The sequence below is a fragment of the Neopelma chrysocephalum genome, unplaced genomic scaffold (genome assembly GCF_003984885.1).
Source record: "Neopelma chrysocephalum unplaced genomic scaffold, ASM398488v2 Primary Assembly neopelma1_42, whole genome shotgun sequence".
Classification (NCBI taxonomy): Eukaryota; Metazoa; Chordata; class Aves; order Passeriformes; family Pipridae; genus Neopelma; species Neopelma chrysocephalum.
Window position 1 is genome coordinate 3,982,427 of NW_020897700.1, and position 14,704 is coordinate 3,997,130.

The 14,704-nt window shown below is 38.5% G+C and overlaps 1 protein-coding gene across 5 annotated transcripts in view; it reads right to left on the reverse strand.

Annotated features, from left to right (window-relative positions):
• DLC1 (DLC1 Rho GTPase activating protein) overlaps positions 1 to 14,704 on the reverse strand; it is a 264,648-nt gene that overhangs the window by 96,790 nt on the left and 153,154 nt on the right. Inside the window, exon 1 of one of the 5 annotated variants that reach the window (XM_027676457.1) lies at positions 2,821 to 3,128. The exons of the other annotated variants lie outside the window; for them this stretch is intronic. Within the exon in view, the coding sequence (XP_027532258.1) occupies positions 2,821 to 2,935 (115 nt within the window). The 5' untranslated portion in view covers positions 2,936 to 3,128. Of the gene's footprint in view, positions 1 to 2,820; positions 3,129 to 14,704 lie in introns of those variants that run through there. 5 annotated transcript variants of the gene reach the window in all.

Genomic DNA, 14,704 nt, shown 5'->3' on the forward strand with positions numbered 1-14,704 from the left:
TATTCCTATTCCTATTCCTATTCCTATTCCTATTCCTATTCCTATTCATTTGCATTTCTTTACTGTGCCATTCCCCCTATCACCACATGCCCTTGTGAAAAGTCCCTCTCCAGCTTTCTTGTAAAGTCCCCTTTAGGTAGTGGAAAGCTGCTACAAGGTCTCTCCAAAGACTTCTTTTCTCCAGCCATTCTCAGCTAGTGGAAGAGACATTTTCCATATTTTCCCAACATAGGACGTAGACAGTATTTCCTGTTTGATGATTATATTAAATTATATTGCATGATTTTCTATGTCTGTGTGCAGGCTAGAAGCTTGTTTTAAAGGCAAAATATTTTTTGTTTACTTTTTCTTGAATAAGCGATGAAGAAAGCATATTTTACATTTTCTTCTTTCTTTTGCAAATAATGTGCTTTTAAAAAGGCGTGTCCTGATAACACAAATTGCTGATCTAAGAGGATTTCTTATTTCAGTGTCATGACCCTTCTTGACCATTTTTATGTAGTCAGCAGTTTAAATTGCTGATATTCCAAAGAACAAACAGAACAGCAACACAACTTGCTGTTTTGTTTCTCTTCCTGAATCTCTGTTAATCATGAAGTATTTTCTGGAATATAACCTGATATCTACTCCAATTACATACTGTAATGCTTAGTGCCTGATTATTTTTTGACTTTCTGACTGACAGCAGCGCAAATATACCAGTGGACTGAAAAGCCTACATCACCAGCACAGCCTGGAAAATGGAACTGTCACTGTTGTTAAGGGTCCTCTAACATCTAAGCCTTGTATTGATAAAAGCTGTGATGGCTCATAACCAGCTGCCAAGTAGAGTAAAAACATGCCGACCCTTATCAGTGCAGCTAAAGAGGCTAAAGGGTTCACGTTCATTCCTTGTTTCTAGGAATGTAACAGAGTCTCAAGAAATATAATCAGCAGTTGGTTAGCCCCTAAATATTTGATAATCATATGTAAGGTTAAATATATACATTTATCGAGGCCTCTTCATATCCTGATAAAATCTGCATATTTTCATATGGAGGTCACATACAGAAGTATAAATTACATGTCCTTATATGCTTTACAGTGTCAACTGATGAGAGGAAAACAATTTTACAGAAGACAGTTGGTAGTAGTTGTCTTATGTGGACACAGGCCAGAGGTACTGTTGAGTCTGTTGATGCAAATACCAACTTAAAGATAAATTAAAAAGCTTACTTCAAAGCATTCACATAAACATCTCTAGCAGGTGGAATGGAAATGAATGTCAGGGTAAACAAATGTCCAGCTGACCAGGCAACACACAGATTAAACAAAGGCTGATTTGGCCCCACCAGCTTTCCTTTTATAGATTTGTGTAACATCCATGCCTTTTTACTCAGAATGTCTTTCCTTTTGGTGCTTCTTCCAGTGGAGTTTCAGCAATGGCCCAAACATCAGGACCTGTGTTGAGACTGCTGCTGCATGCCCTGCAGTCATTAAGCTATGAAAGAAGTCCAGTTTTATAACACACTTTTGAGAGATGTCCAGTTCAGCTTGCTGTGGAAAGAGGTTAATGACCAGTGCTTTCATGACACTGTCATATTTGTGACTACCTACTGAGCACTAAAGTAAATGTGATGCCTCCATCTCTTATGACCATGAGGTTTCACTGTAAAACTGCAGTAAAGTGAGTTCCTCTGCCTAGGCAACTCACTGTCCTTTGTCATCTATGGGAACAGGCACAGAATTTATCCAATCACTAATGGGCAGAACAAGATTTTTATGAATAGGTCTAATTTAAAGCAGGTTTTTGTTCCTATGTTTCTTTATAGGCCATGGTCACTCACTGCCTGATTACCCAGTGTAATCAGTTTTGGAATCAGTGTGCAACCAAATGTCTGTTATACACTTAGCTACTCTTATTTCTCCAAAACATAAGTGCAGCAGCATGATGTAAAAGTTCAGTTTACATTAGTGAGCCATACAGTCTGCCTCTGGGTCATCTCATCCTTGATCTTATCATTATTCACATTTCTCCTCCCTCCTTCCCTCCCCCTGCAATAAACCACCCCCACTGTAAGCATACAAACAAACCAAAGTCATCCCTCTGGCAGTCACACCCACGGTCCATTTCTGCTGCCCATTTTGAAACCTCTAAATGCCACAAAATAAAAGTAACAACCCCAGCAGGGTGAAAGAAAAGCATTCATCTAACAGGTAATAAGAGAAGTGGAAAATAAAGTGAGTTAAATTGGTTTCTTCTCTAGCCCTCTATTATGGTTTGCCTCGAGTTTTTGAGTATTTGCAAGTCAAAATAAAAATGTGGACTGTAGCTCTCTAGTTGGCTGGTAATTTATATCTCAGAAGCCCAGCTCGGGCATATCTGACACTCACTTGGAGCTCATAGCACTGAAATCCTTGCCAGAGGAAATACCAGTAATTGCTCAGTGCGCAGCCCAGATATTCCAACTGACACACTCCTTGGCTCAAAACACTCTGTAACGCAACTCACTGAAGCACATCACAGCAGTAAAGCACAGGGTCTGACTTAACAGCAAAGTAAAATGCTTCAGCACACTTTACTATGAGGAGTTTGCACCAGAATACCGGACCAAAATCCATTGCTCCTTTTCTTTTAACTGATGTTTATCTCATCTAGTTAGAGAAGCACATACAGTTCCACCATAGGCATAGCACCAAAGTAACATGACACACAAACAAAAGGCTGGAGAAATACTTAGAGGCAACATCGGTACATTATGCAAATGATACTACTAATTAGCATTATTGATTATGATCCCTTATGAATCTTAAAATATATTTATGCAATGTCCTTCTCACCTGCCAGTCGTCTGTCTCTTGTGTTTTTCCAGATGACATCCAAGGCTCTAGCAGTGGAGTCCCTGATATGATCACTAAATGATCTTCTCAGAGGGGCTTTCACCGGGTGATGCATAATGCAGATCGATCACACATCCAGGTCAAACGGCTGTAACTTAGCCCCAGGAAAAAGGGCATTCTTTGCCCGGGGATCTGTTTGGATTTCTCTTTGCCAGGCAGTGAGGTTGTTACTTTATATAATTTGTCATCAGCCTTGTGGAGCTTTTCCTTGAAGAGTCAGGCATTGCAGTTCTCACTGCGGATGCAGGAAAGCTCAGACTGCAGCCAGCCTACTGGAAAGCTGCCAAAATCTTACATCTGGAACAGTTTACAAATGAGCTAACGATACAGTCATTTAGATTTGGGGCTTTATTTGTGGATATCTATAGGATTCTAGCTTCCTGTTTAATCAAATAACTTACCAGGCACATACTTGCATGCCCATTTATTAGGATAATATTTCCCTGCTTAGCTGATATTTCAGGTAATTTTTCATGTTTTGACATGAAAAAGGTAAGAAATAAGAAAGAGATAAAGTAATTTTAAGTATCTAGAGTTCAGGTGTTTTATTTCATTACCATATTCTTCTCGCATATTACCCTATCTATGCCAGAGAAGAGGACCTGTACTGAGCACTTCATGACAATGCACTAATGAAAGGATGGAAATACAAAAATGAGAGGAAAAGGGGAGATAAGAAAAAAGAAGAGGGAACTAAACTCCATATCTTTGTTGAATGGAAAGATAAGGTCCCATATGAAAAATGTTCATGAATGTAACTGAGATTAATAACTACAGTAAATTAAGCCATTTGACCTTGCTTATTTTGACATTTTTAATTGTTTACTCTGTCCAGTGGCTTCCCTGAGGGAGACAGGGAGGAATAAAGGGGTACCTTCTAATATTATTTATAGTAATGTGTGAAGAGATGAGAGGTGCCAGCCTAAAAGCCCAATCCCCTTTATTATCAGGGAAAGCAAGAACTGTTGAATAAGGTTGTCTTCATGTTTATTCTAGGTGAAGTCCTTCTTTTTTTTTTTTTTTTACAGCAACTACAGCTGTTACTATCAGATACCACTATTTTCTTGAGAAGTATTATGTTATTATTAAAACTGATTTTTTAAATTCTCACAAGGTTGGCACAGAGAGACCAAATTACAGAGCTGTGAGTTTCAGCCTGTGGATTTCCACTCCCTTTGAATTCCTTCCTAGAACAAAACAGTTTTCATTCACTTTCTTATTTGTTGCAACTTTTTTTCTGGTGTCTTCTCAGTTCCCTTCATTTTCACTAGTCCTCATTTCCTTCAAGACAAATCATGATCTCATTCAGACAATGAAAAGAAATTTACGGGATTTGCAATAGTGTAACTGAGGGAAGAATTGGCTCATCATCTATTTAATGCAGATCATAATTTCTTCCCATCTAGGCCTTTGTCTTTTATCTTTATAGAGAATCTGCAAACATTAATGTCCTGTGTACATCCTAGAACAAAACCCACAGCAGCAAGGGACCGCTATAGTTTGCAGTTGCTTTCCTCATTACACCCCTCCTGCTTTTTGAGGCCAGATGGAGAAAGAAGTAGACAACTCTCTAGAGAAATTCAATATGATTACCCACTCTCGTGTGGTTGTGGGTTTTTTTTGTTGATTTTTTTTGTTTGTTTGTTTATATGTTTGAGTTTTTGTTGTTTTTAATTTTTATTCTGGCAAAACTTGTAGAGCAAGTGACAATGTTTACATGGGCAAATACTGATATAGGCTTACATAAGCAAATGCTGACATGATGACCAAAGCACAATCTATCTGTTTTGAAACACGTATACCCTGTTCAGATGAGGTCTGCTGTTGTTTCTATTAGTGAATGGGTCAGAAGATCAGTAATTAATTTTTAAATGAGCATGCAGTAAACAATAACTTTATCCAGAGCTGAGTGTGTATGTCTGTATTTCAGAAGGCAATGAGGGAGAAGGCAGTCTCAGCAGGGTTTTAACTACAAGTAGCTAAACAACCAGTTAACTACCAGTAGCTTACCAACAATGTGGTCCAGAAAAAATGGAGTTTTACAGCAAAATAAATGGTACCATTGTTTTGACACATCTAAAGGTAGAGTTACTTTTAACTAGGTCTACCTGCACCTCATGAACTGAATGAATCCTCAGCTGGGTTGGACATCACTGGCACACTATCAGGGTGCATCTTTTGGCTTAGTTTCATCTGAATGCCATTCAGTTCATGTGCTCCAAGATTGCTTGGAGATGCGAACCAATGAATGGTGTTGGGAGATCCTCTTCAAAAGCATGTCCCTAGTCTAGGCTACGATGTAAATAAAAACATGCAGACCATTATTCACTTTAGCAGCTAAACAACTTTTAAAAATTTAAAAATAAAACCAGTAATATTTATATTGCTGATCTGGGTTTGATTTCTTGAGACTTACTGTGTGTTATGCTACATGTATAGCCACATCACAGCTCAAAATATTTAAAACAGTTGGTGCAACCAGTTCAACAAAAATGGTCTGGAAAAAGTTAGAATGACATGACAAAGGGCAAAAGAGGAATAAATTGTAACAAAGCAGAGAAGATTGCTAAGAGAGCTTGCTTGTCTGATGCTACAACACATATAAAGGGACAGTCTAAGTAAGATTGTGTAAAGAATTCAATTAAATGTAAGAAAATATTTATTGGACCATGGACAGGTTAAATAACTAGATATAGATAGGCTAGAAATATGGATGGAAAATAAAAAGACATTAATTTTAGAAAAGTGTAGCCTTTGACATCTGATGGGAAATACAGTCAAAAGCAAATATATACAATCAAATAAAAAAGTTTGAGATGCATGACATTAACTATGGTCACAAAATGAGATAAGAATTTGCCATGCAATATGAAAGCACATGATTTTTAATGATTTATAAATCATGTTAAAAGAATGCATCGGAGCAGACCTGTGCTGCAGTATCTATTCTTGCATTATTTAAATAACACCCCTTGCGGAACAATGTACTCAGTTTTGGTCTACACCTCTCAGTACCTACATGATACTGAAAAGGCATCCACAAGCACAGTGTGCTGGGATACAGGCAGCTGGTGGCAGCAAGGCCACAGTGACAGTGGCAAGTAGATCTGTACTGGAAGACACCTGTGTGTTCAGGGGAAAGCTGCCAAGCTGCCATGACCACTGTGTCATTATTCGATACTGTTGTTGAGAGCCCTATCCTACATTTCAGGCAAGCTCCTCCCACATCGCCAGACATGTCTCTGTGTTTGGAGAAATGCTACTGCCCAAATGATATCTGCATATGTAGAGATATTTTCCACTTCAGCTCAGACTTGTTTCCTCTCCCCCTGCAGGTGTAGCTTTTTGTGCAGAGACATCTACCTGAATAACAGACCTGCAGTTACGTCTAGTTGTTCGTATGGAAAAGCTTTTTCCATTTCTCTGGTAAACTCATGCTTACAGTCTGAACAGGAAGAGAAGGCCATTGGTGCCAAGTACATGTGTACAGACCTCAGTTGTTGAATCTCTTGACATCCGTCAACACGAGAGTATTAGATTAATTTATTGTTAAACCAAACAGCTAAACTGGAGCACTGTGAATGACATTATAGGATAAAAGGTTTTAATGTTGAGATATATGGATTGGCAAATAACATGTGTTTAAAGAAAATGGCAAAATGTTTAGCTGCTCTACTCAAAAATGTACCAGAAAATCTGAAAACAAATACCTTTCCATAGCTGGGAAATGGCCTATGCACCCTTCCATTGGTTACATCTCCAATTCAATTAGCTGCATACAGATACTACAGCAAAATGCATACAAAAATAAGCAAAATCCTAAAACCTCAACCAGCATCTGGGTAAAATTTATGATGCAGCTCTATCTCTTGGCTTCACTGTGTCTGGAAACCTATAGATGACCACCATCAGGCACAGGTTTCATATTTGAATAATACTGATGGCGATCACAGTCACAGTGCAGTCAATACTCCACTTACCTTCCAGAATGATTTCATTTTATTCAGTGTTTTCTGTATAATGGCTGAAATGAAAATTCCCCACCCAAATAAATTCTTATGCTCAAAAGGTAAACTGGGTCAGTCAAAAAAGATGTATGCTGAACTAAAAATAGTACGAGGGGAATCTGAAGGAGAGAAGTCTGTTGCTGACAAGAGGGGAATGCAACAGCTGGTGTTCGGGGAGAGACTGATAATACACCCTTGGGAGAGAGGTGGCTGCCCAATCCATGCATGAGGAGCAGCATGCATGCCTAGGAACTGTTGTTGTGGAATTCCAGAGGCAAACACTTATAGGGGTCAAACCCTACCTTCCCTGCCCTGCTAGCCCTCCCAACAGCTGAGACTGGCCCCACCACTGCCACTACCAGGGCAGCGTCTTTCCTGTCCCCCCAGGGCCTGGCCTGCCTCGGGACTGCAACCACTGACTTCTCCCACTTCTTGTTTTGGAAATATCTTTTTAACATAAGCAAAGCTGGGCCTCTCCAATCTCCCTCTCAAGGCTGGACCTACTTGTAAACTGCTGTTCATTCTTAAGCATAGTGTTCTCAAACTAGCCAAGGGCAGGAGGCAGAAGTAATTCCCTAGAACCTTACCCCTCCTCTACCATTTCAAGCTGAAGGACCTAAGTTTGACAAACCTATCTGTTTTCTGTCCTTTAGTGGTTCTGTCTATGCTTTGGTCTGCAAAGAGAACAACAAAGATCCTTTTTCCTCTTCAAGGCAAAGAGCAGACAGAATGCATCACATACTAGGATGGACAGGAATGGTGATGTCATTTTTAGTTCTGGTAACATCCAGCTCCCAGGAAGTAAACAAACAGTTGTGCAAGCTTCATGCTCTTCAAGCTTGCTGAAAATACATTGACTTCCCTTCTGAATGTTTATGAATGTACAAATTCTTATGTTTACCTCTGGTTCATCTATGTGATTCTGGCTGCTTGGGTCTGGAAGGACATATGCATCCAAATTATGCATAGCCAGTCAGAGACACATAGATTTTTAAACATCATGTCAGTTTGAGCTTTGCTGTGACTTCTGTACAGGCTGCAACAAATGGCATGGCAAATCCAGACTATCTTTGTTGAGTAGTTTATGCAACCTATATGATCTGATGCATGCAAGCTTCTTTCTGCTTATTACAGAAACAAAAAAAGCAATGCCTTAACTCTCCAAAAGAATGATTCAGAATCAGAATTTTATGTCTAATTAAAAAAGCCTGCTAGGCACATGGCATGTGTCATTGTTTCAGCTCTCAGCAAATGCTTCCAAATGCTATCTAGGAGACCAGGCTAGCAAAGGAGCCCTTTGAATTTTGAATTTGACATGTGCTGCTTTCCAATAGAAAATCTAGTACTGCAATGTGTGCAGTATCTGAGAAATCTGATACATATCCAATCTTAAGACAAGAAGCAGCCACCAATCAGAGCAGACTACCAAGATCTAGAGAAATTTCTATGGAAAGACTGGAAAATAAAACGTACTTGTTGAAACAGAAAAGTTTCAGTAGAAGCTTGACAAATCTTAACAAAATTCTTGGTATGACAAAGCCACATGTTGATTCAATTGGATTTAGTCTGGAAAAAAAAATCTCAGTTCTTCAATTAGATGAGGTAAAAATATTCAGAAGTTTCATTTAGCACACAGGTGTCCTTTTGTAAGAGTGCAAACAGCTGGGCAATTGGTCTATCCATGGACTACTCTCCAATTCTTAGCTCTCCTCATTCCTCATTAGGGACCAGCCATGGGACCAGGCTGCAGATAGAAGGACTTGACCCTACAGTGACAGATACACTCTGTCATCATCATTTGTTCCCTCCCATCATAGAAGAAAGGGAGATGGGTGTGTGACACCATGGTATTTCCAAAGAGGCACTTTAATAAAAAAATCCTTCCATTACAACTTTGCTTTGTTTCAAATTGAGAATAAAATTTTTAGAAGGACATTATTTTTTTCTGATTTCTTGCACCAGAAGTGAGAATTCTCACATTAAAGAAGTTCAGAATTGGCAGGAAGGGTTGGAGTTATAGTGAGGAGGCCCATTCTCTCTTCCCATGGTCTGGCCTCCTATTTATATGGTACTGAACAAAAACATTAGGATTCTTTCTTGTGTCACATATCCCTCCATGATAGAGATAAAATGAAGTAAAAATGAAGATTAGTCCTTGACAGAAAAAAAATGTAGAACAGGTTGGGAGTCCTCCCAGCCCACAGACTGAATTTGTCTGTTGATATCTGTGTGATGTCCTCTACTCTTCAGCCTCTCCATTTCTTTTACTCCTTTCCAAACTGTGGTGCAGGCTATTCCTTGCTACTGTTTTTCTCTTCTACCTTCTAAAGCCTGCTACATTATGCTTTGCACAGTTTCCTTCCTGTTCCTGTCCCAGCTATGTCCTTCTCCACCATCTGACCTCTTGTTCCTATGGCTGCTCTCCTCCATGTTGCTCCTTTCACTCCCTGCTAGGGTGGGCAAGGGCTTGAGAGTATTTTGTGTCAGTGGGAGCATTGCTTCACTGGACAATAGTCTGGTCTGCAGACTGGAGCTGCTCTGCATCCTGGTCCCAGCTGAAGCTGCACATGAGAAAGTAACAGAAGTTTGGGTGGTGATTTCTGCAGAGGTGGGAGTGCACAACTCAACCCTGTGTGCCCCACCATATTTTGCACTCAGAAAAGTGCCCACGTGACATGTCAACACCCTTGAATTAACCCTTGAAAGCCTAGGGGCTATATGGATGTAGTAAGGAGAAGAGATAGTAGACCATGAGAGAGTAGACCAACAGAGAAAGTTTCCAGAGCTTCCTCCAGGACGGGAAGAGTACACTGCCTGGCATCCCTGCACTCTCTGCTTTCCCATGGTAGTAGGGGTGTGGAGAAGCCCCAGGGACAGTCTTCCTCTCTCCAGGTGACAGTCATTGCCTCTGTACATATTGCTTTTGCAACGTGTGCAGGCTTTATACCCTCATACCATGGCCCAGACCTGTATTTTTGAACAACAAACTTGTTTAATTTTAAGAAAGAAAATACACAAAATCCACCTACCAGAGCAGCAGTCCATTATGCAGACTGCAACAACTGTTGTTGCTTTTGTGAACTTTTCAATGTCTAAACCTTGAAGCCTTCTTCTGCTAGAACACTGGGAAGATCTTGTCAAAATATCTACTTTAATTGCCTTTTGTTGTGAGATAAATACATACTAATGGGTATATATAAACTGAGTAAAGTAGCCTTCTATTATACCTTTATGAGTTTCAAATTAAACATGACCTCAAATATTAAGAAAAATTAGCAAATTTCATGGTGTGATTATGGCCCTGCTTTGCAAATAGCCCTGTAGCTTAACTGGAGCTCTGTGCACTTCAAAGTGTAATCTTATCTGGCTGTTTCTGAACTGCTGTCTCACTATCACTGTGTGCTCCAAGAATAATAAATAAACCAACACAGAAATGCAGAAAACATTTCTAATCACAGCCATAAATGCAAAATAATAAGTAACTAAATAACATGAAAGAAGATATGCTTTCAGTTTCAGTTGTACATTGTTCCATAATAACTTGTTTTTAATATAACTGGTTATAAACTATTCTTATGTTATTAAAAAGAAACTCCAGAAGTCTTGCCCCTGCTGCCAACTGTTTTCTGAAACACTGTATATTAAAGAGAAAAAAATGACACATTAATGAGCATTGGTGCCATAGTTTAAAATTCAAATGAGAAAGGAAGTGTTAAGGCTTCATTCTGTTCAGCCATATGTGAAACACCTGCTTAGAGAAGTTTATGGAAGTATTAATCTGTAGAGGGGGTGTCCAGACACTTCCAAATGTCTAACTTGAGCCACAGAATTTTCTCAGTTAGGTCTCTTTAATACAGAATAATTGATAGCAAAAAGCTGTGAACTGAAATTAGTTTTGAGCATTAGTCATGTGTTATGCTTTACCACAGCAAAAGAGTATTAAACAGCATTTCTCCTTCCTTAACAGTGACTGACAGGCAAATGGCACATACTTAGATAGTTTTTTCTCAGCTGAGTAATACATTATGACTTGAGTGGTCCCATCAGTGGAATGAGGGCAGGATGAACAAAATTTCATAGAATAAAATGCATGGCATAAGGTACTTTTTTCTTTCCCATGGAAATGCTAATGGGGCTTTATGGGAAATTGCAGGATTAGAAAAATGCAGATACAACAAAAAAAAAAAAAAAGAAAAAAAAAGAGAGAATACAAACAGCCCAACACTTCCCAAAAAGCAACTCTATGGTTACTACCTGTTCAAATTTTTCTCTACAATCTTCTTTCATAATTAGAATATTTCCTTCCCTGTCTTCTGTTTTCTCTTGCCTACTCTCTCTGTCCCTCTCTCCTGATCATACTAAGGTCTTACCAAAAGGGTGAGTTCCTTGAATTACAGGTCTCTTTAGACATCCCTCAAGCGAGATGGCACATTATCAATGAGATGTTAAAGAAACAAAGTTTTTTTGCTTGTCTGCAATGGCCAACATGAACAATGATTGTGAATAGAACCAGTTTGATTAAATGAGTTTAAAATAATCTACTGGTGGCAGGCTGGTGTCTGTGTACACAGCAGTGAGCAGAATGGGAGTGTGGGGAGTATTATGTGATCTGGTCTCATCTACGTCACAGGGCGAGCAGGGAGATAGTTCTGAGTACAGAGACCATCCTGAACAGAGAGATCAAAGAGCAGCAAGCCATGTTAAACCAGAGAAAAAGTCCCAGTGTTTGCAAGAAAAGATGGGAAAAACTCATTGCTGAGAAGATTTACCAAGATTTAAGAGGCCCATGTAAGTCATCTTCATTAGCACTGCCCTGTATAATGTGTATTTTATTAAGTCATGCAAAGAGGCAGAGCTGTCCTCCTCCCTTCTCATCCCTGCTGCTGCCATTGCAGCACTGTGAAACACAATCTCTACAGGCTTGTTTGTTACAGTGAAGACGAGCAGGATGTAACCCTCTCTGAATTGCTGGAGTTTGGCCTCAGCGGCAGAGAAAACAGGAGAAAAACTGGAGTTTTCATAGGAAGCAGTGACATAGAAAGTAGGTAAACTTCTGAATAGGTATTGAAAGAAATCCTCATTAGATTTCATGATTTCACTAATTAAAGCACTGCTGGATGGTTTGTGAATGGCAACTTCTTGCTCCATTTTTGTGCAAATGTTTATTTACATAGTTAGATTAGGGATTTATTTTTAACACTACCTGACTTCTCAGACTCTGGGTTTCTGTTTCATGTATCTGCCATGCTTAAACTGTTTGTCCTGTGGTTCATTGTGACATAACTTCATGAGATGCTTTATTTGTGTGTTCCTTTTAAATCCAGTTTTTGGGAAAATGAGTGAAAGGATATGTTATTTTCCTGATGTTGAGAAATTCTAGCAAGTTTTCCCTAAATACTTGACAGTGATTTGGTACAGGAATTTGCTCTTTTGTAGACATATTTCTTTCTGAAAGTCCCTTTGTTATAGCCATCAGCAAGCCTCTGAGAAATTGTATTTCACAGCAGTTCTTCAAAGCTGGATATTAGCGACCAGCAGATCAGAAGATATTTTCTCACCTGGCTTATGTACAGCCTGGGAAGTATTTGCAACCACAGCTCTGAACTCCTGCCAGCCCTGCAAGATGAACGAGAGAACCTGTCTCTCGTGGGCTTTTACTGATCCCACTTTCATTTCATGAAAGGGTGAAAAATGGTAAGTCCCTCATGAAATATAATATGGAATGAGAAAGTTGTGTTGGGGTCAAGAGGGAGACTGATATACACAGCTTTATGAAGCAGAGACAACAAAAGAGAGAGACAGGCAAGGGGAGGAGAGAGCAACTGTGTCTATCATCTACTGTAGTTTTAATTGCTTGCCTCCACTGGCAATTAAAATTCAGCCACTACACGGCTAGTGAGAACTTCCTACTCTAATGGAATTGAATAAACAGAATTTTAAGGAATTGGTTTCCTTGCACTGAACAGATTTTTTTTTCCAGAATATTGGCTACGATTAGATTACTTAAAAAATTTTTGAATAAAAAAGTAAAACTATGATTTTGCCATCAAGTATTACATGCGATTTTGTAGCATGTCTCTCTTCTGGGGTATGCTATTTGAACTGAAATCTTACTGATTACAAGTTCTAATGCCTAATCTTTAAAAGATAAAGAATTTAATATTTCACTTCACCTTTTGTAAGCTTAGTGTATCACAAATGCAAGCTGAAGCTTTATGGGGACTGTGTCAAACATAATTATCTGGAAGATTAAAGCAGTCATCATCTCAACTGAAAGATACATTCTGTTACCCATAACAAAGTCTTTGTGAATATTGAATGAACACAGCATACCCTAAATACTTACAAAAGAAATCTAAAACTCCAGCTGAAGTTAATATTAGATGTTAATGTTTTATATTTATTCCATGAAGTTAGCGACACTATTAAATGAGGTTTTAATGAGACACTCTGGTTTGCTATTCTAGGAATTAGATTTCTCTATATCTTTACTTAATTTACTTCTCAACCAATCAGACAAAATTGCTTCTGTGTGAAATTTGCTGTTCCTGCTGGCATCTGACTTCAGCCATGACATATCTGCTCTCTGGAGTCCCAGTGCAGTGTGTGGAAAATCTTCACTGAGAGTCCAGATTATGACACTTGTATTGAAGGCTGGCTGTGGAAGAATAGTGAGCTTGGACTAGACAGTTTGGGGACCGGGAGGTTCATAGGATACAACAGTATTTAGCCTGACTTTTAGGTCCTGAGACTAGCTACTGGCTGGCAAGTTTCCCTAAATTATTTTAGTGGGGCATTTCATTATTATATATTTAGCAAATTGTACAATTCATGGTCTCAAAAGCAAGGTGAAAATTTGAACCTTGTGTTCATACAGCTGACAGCCTGACTTGGCTATAGCTCTATATCTGACCTACTATTGTTTTACTGTCAAACAACTATTTTGAAAAGTAATATGGTGGCATCCCTGTATGAACTGGGTCTGAAATTAAGATTATCTGCTTTGCTCTTCTTCAGTAGAAAATGCTGTTGTCACTTGTTAAAAAGATGATGAAGTGGGTTGCATAGAACCTAAAATTCAATTTACTTTCTGTGAACTTAAAGTTTTCAGAGACATCATTATAATAGTGAATTTATTGAGTTCTTAAAGAAAATAAGAAATATGAGTCTTGTACTCAGGTTCAATGTAAGATATTAATGGCTCTGAAATAATCAAAAATAGGCCTTGAAAAAATGTGAATATCTAGAATAACAGCTGCAACACATACATGGAAAAATTACTTACAAATATTAATGTGCACTAGAAGCCGGTAAGTACAAGTGTTTTCTTAAGTACTTCATAGCAAAAGGGGTGAGGGAAGGAATTAAAGACCTGGTAAAATAATGGGTAAGCTTTTTTATACTTTCGAACAGATGATGTAGAAATTCATAGGAAAAATGTGGTGATTAGAAGAAGAGAATAAAACACTCCCAAAGAAGTTGAGGAAGAAAATAAAAAAGAGAACAAAACTCACACTTGAGATTGATAGGTTAAAGTAATATTTTAAAGGTGTATTTATTAAGAATAAAGTATTACAGTAATGCCGAAAGGATATATATCTCAAATAATTGACTGAGTAGTGTGGTAACATGTATGGCATTTGTTCTTTACTATTTCTGAAGCTTTAATCATAATATTTTTTTGCTCACCTATATTATAGAAAAAGAATTATTATTTACTTTCCCAATATTTCCATAAAGAACAACCAGACATACTCTCTTTCCCACAAATGAATCCCTTCTCAAATGTAGCATGTAGTTTTAGCCTCTCCAGTACC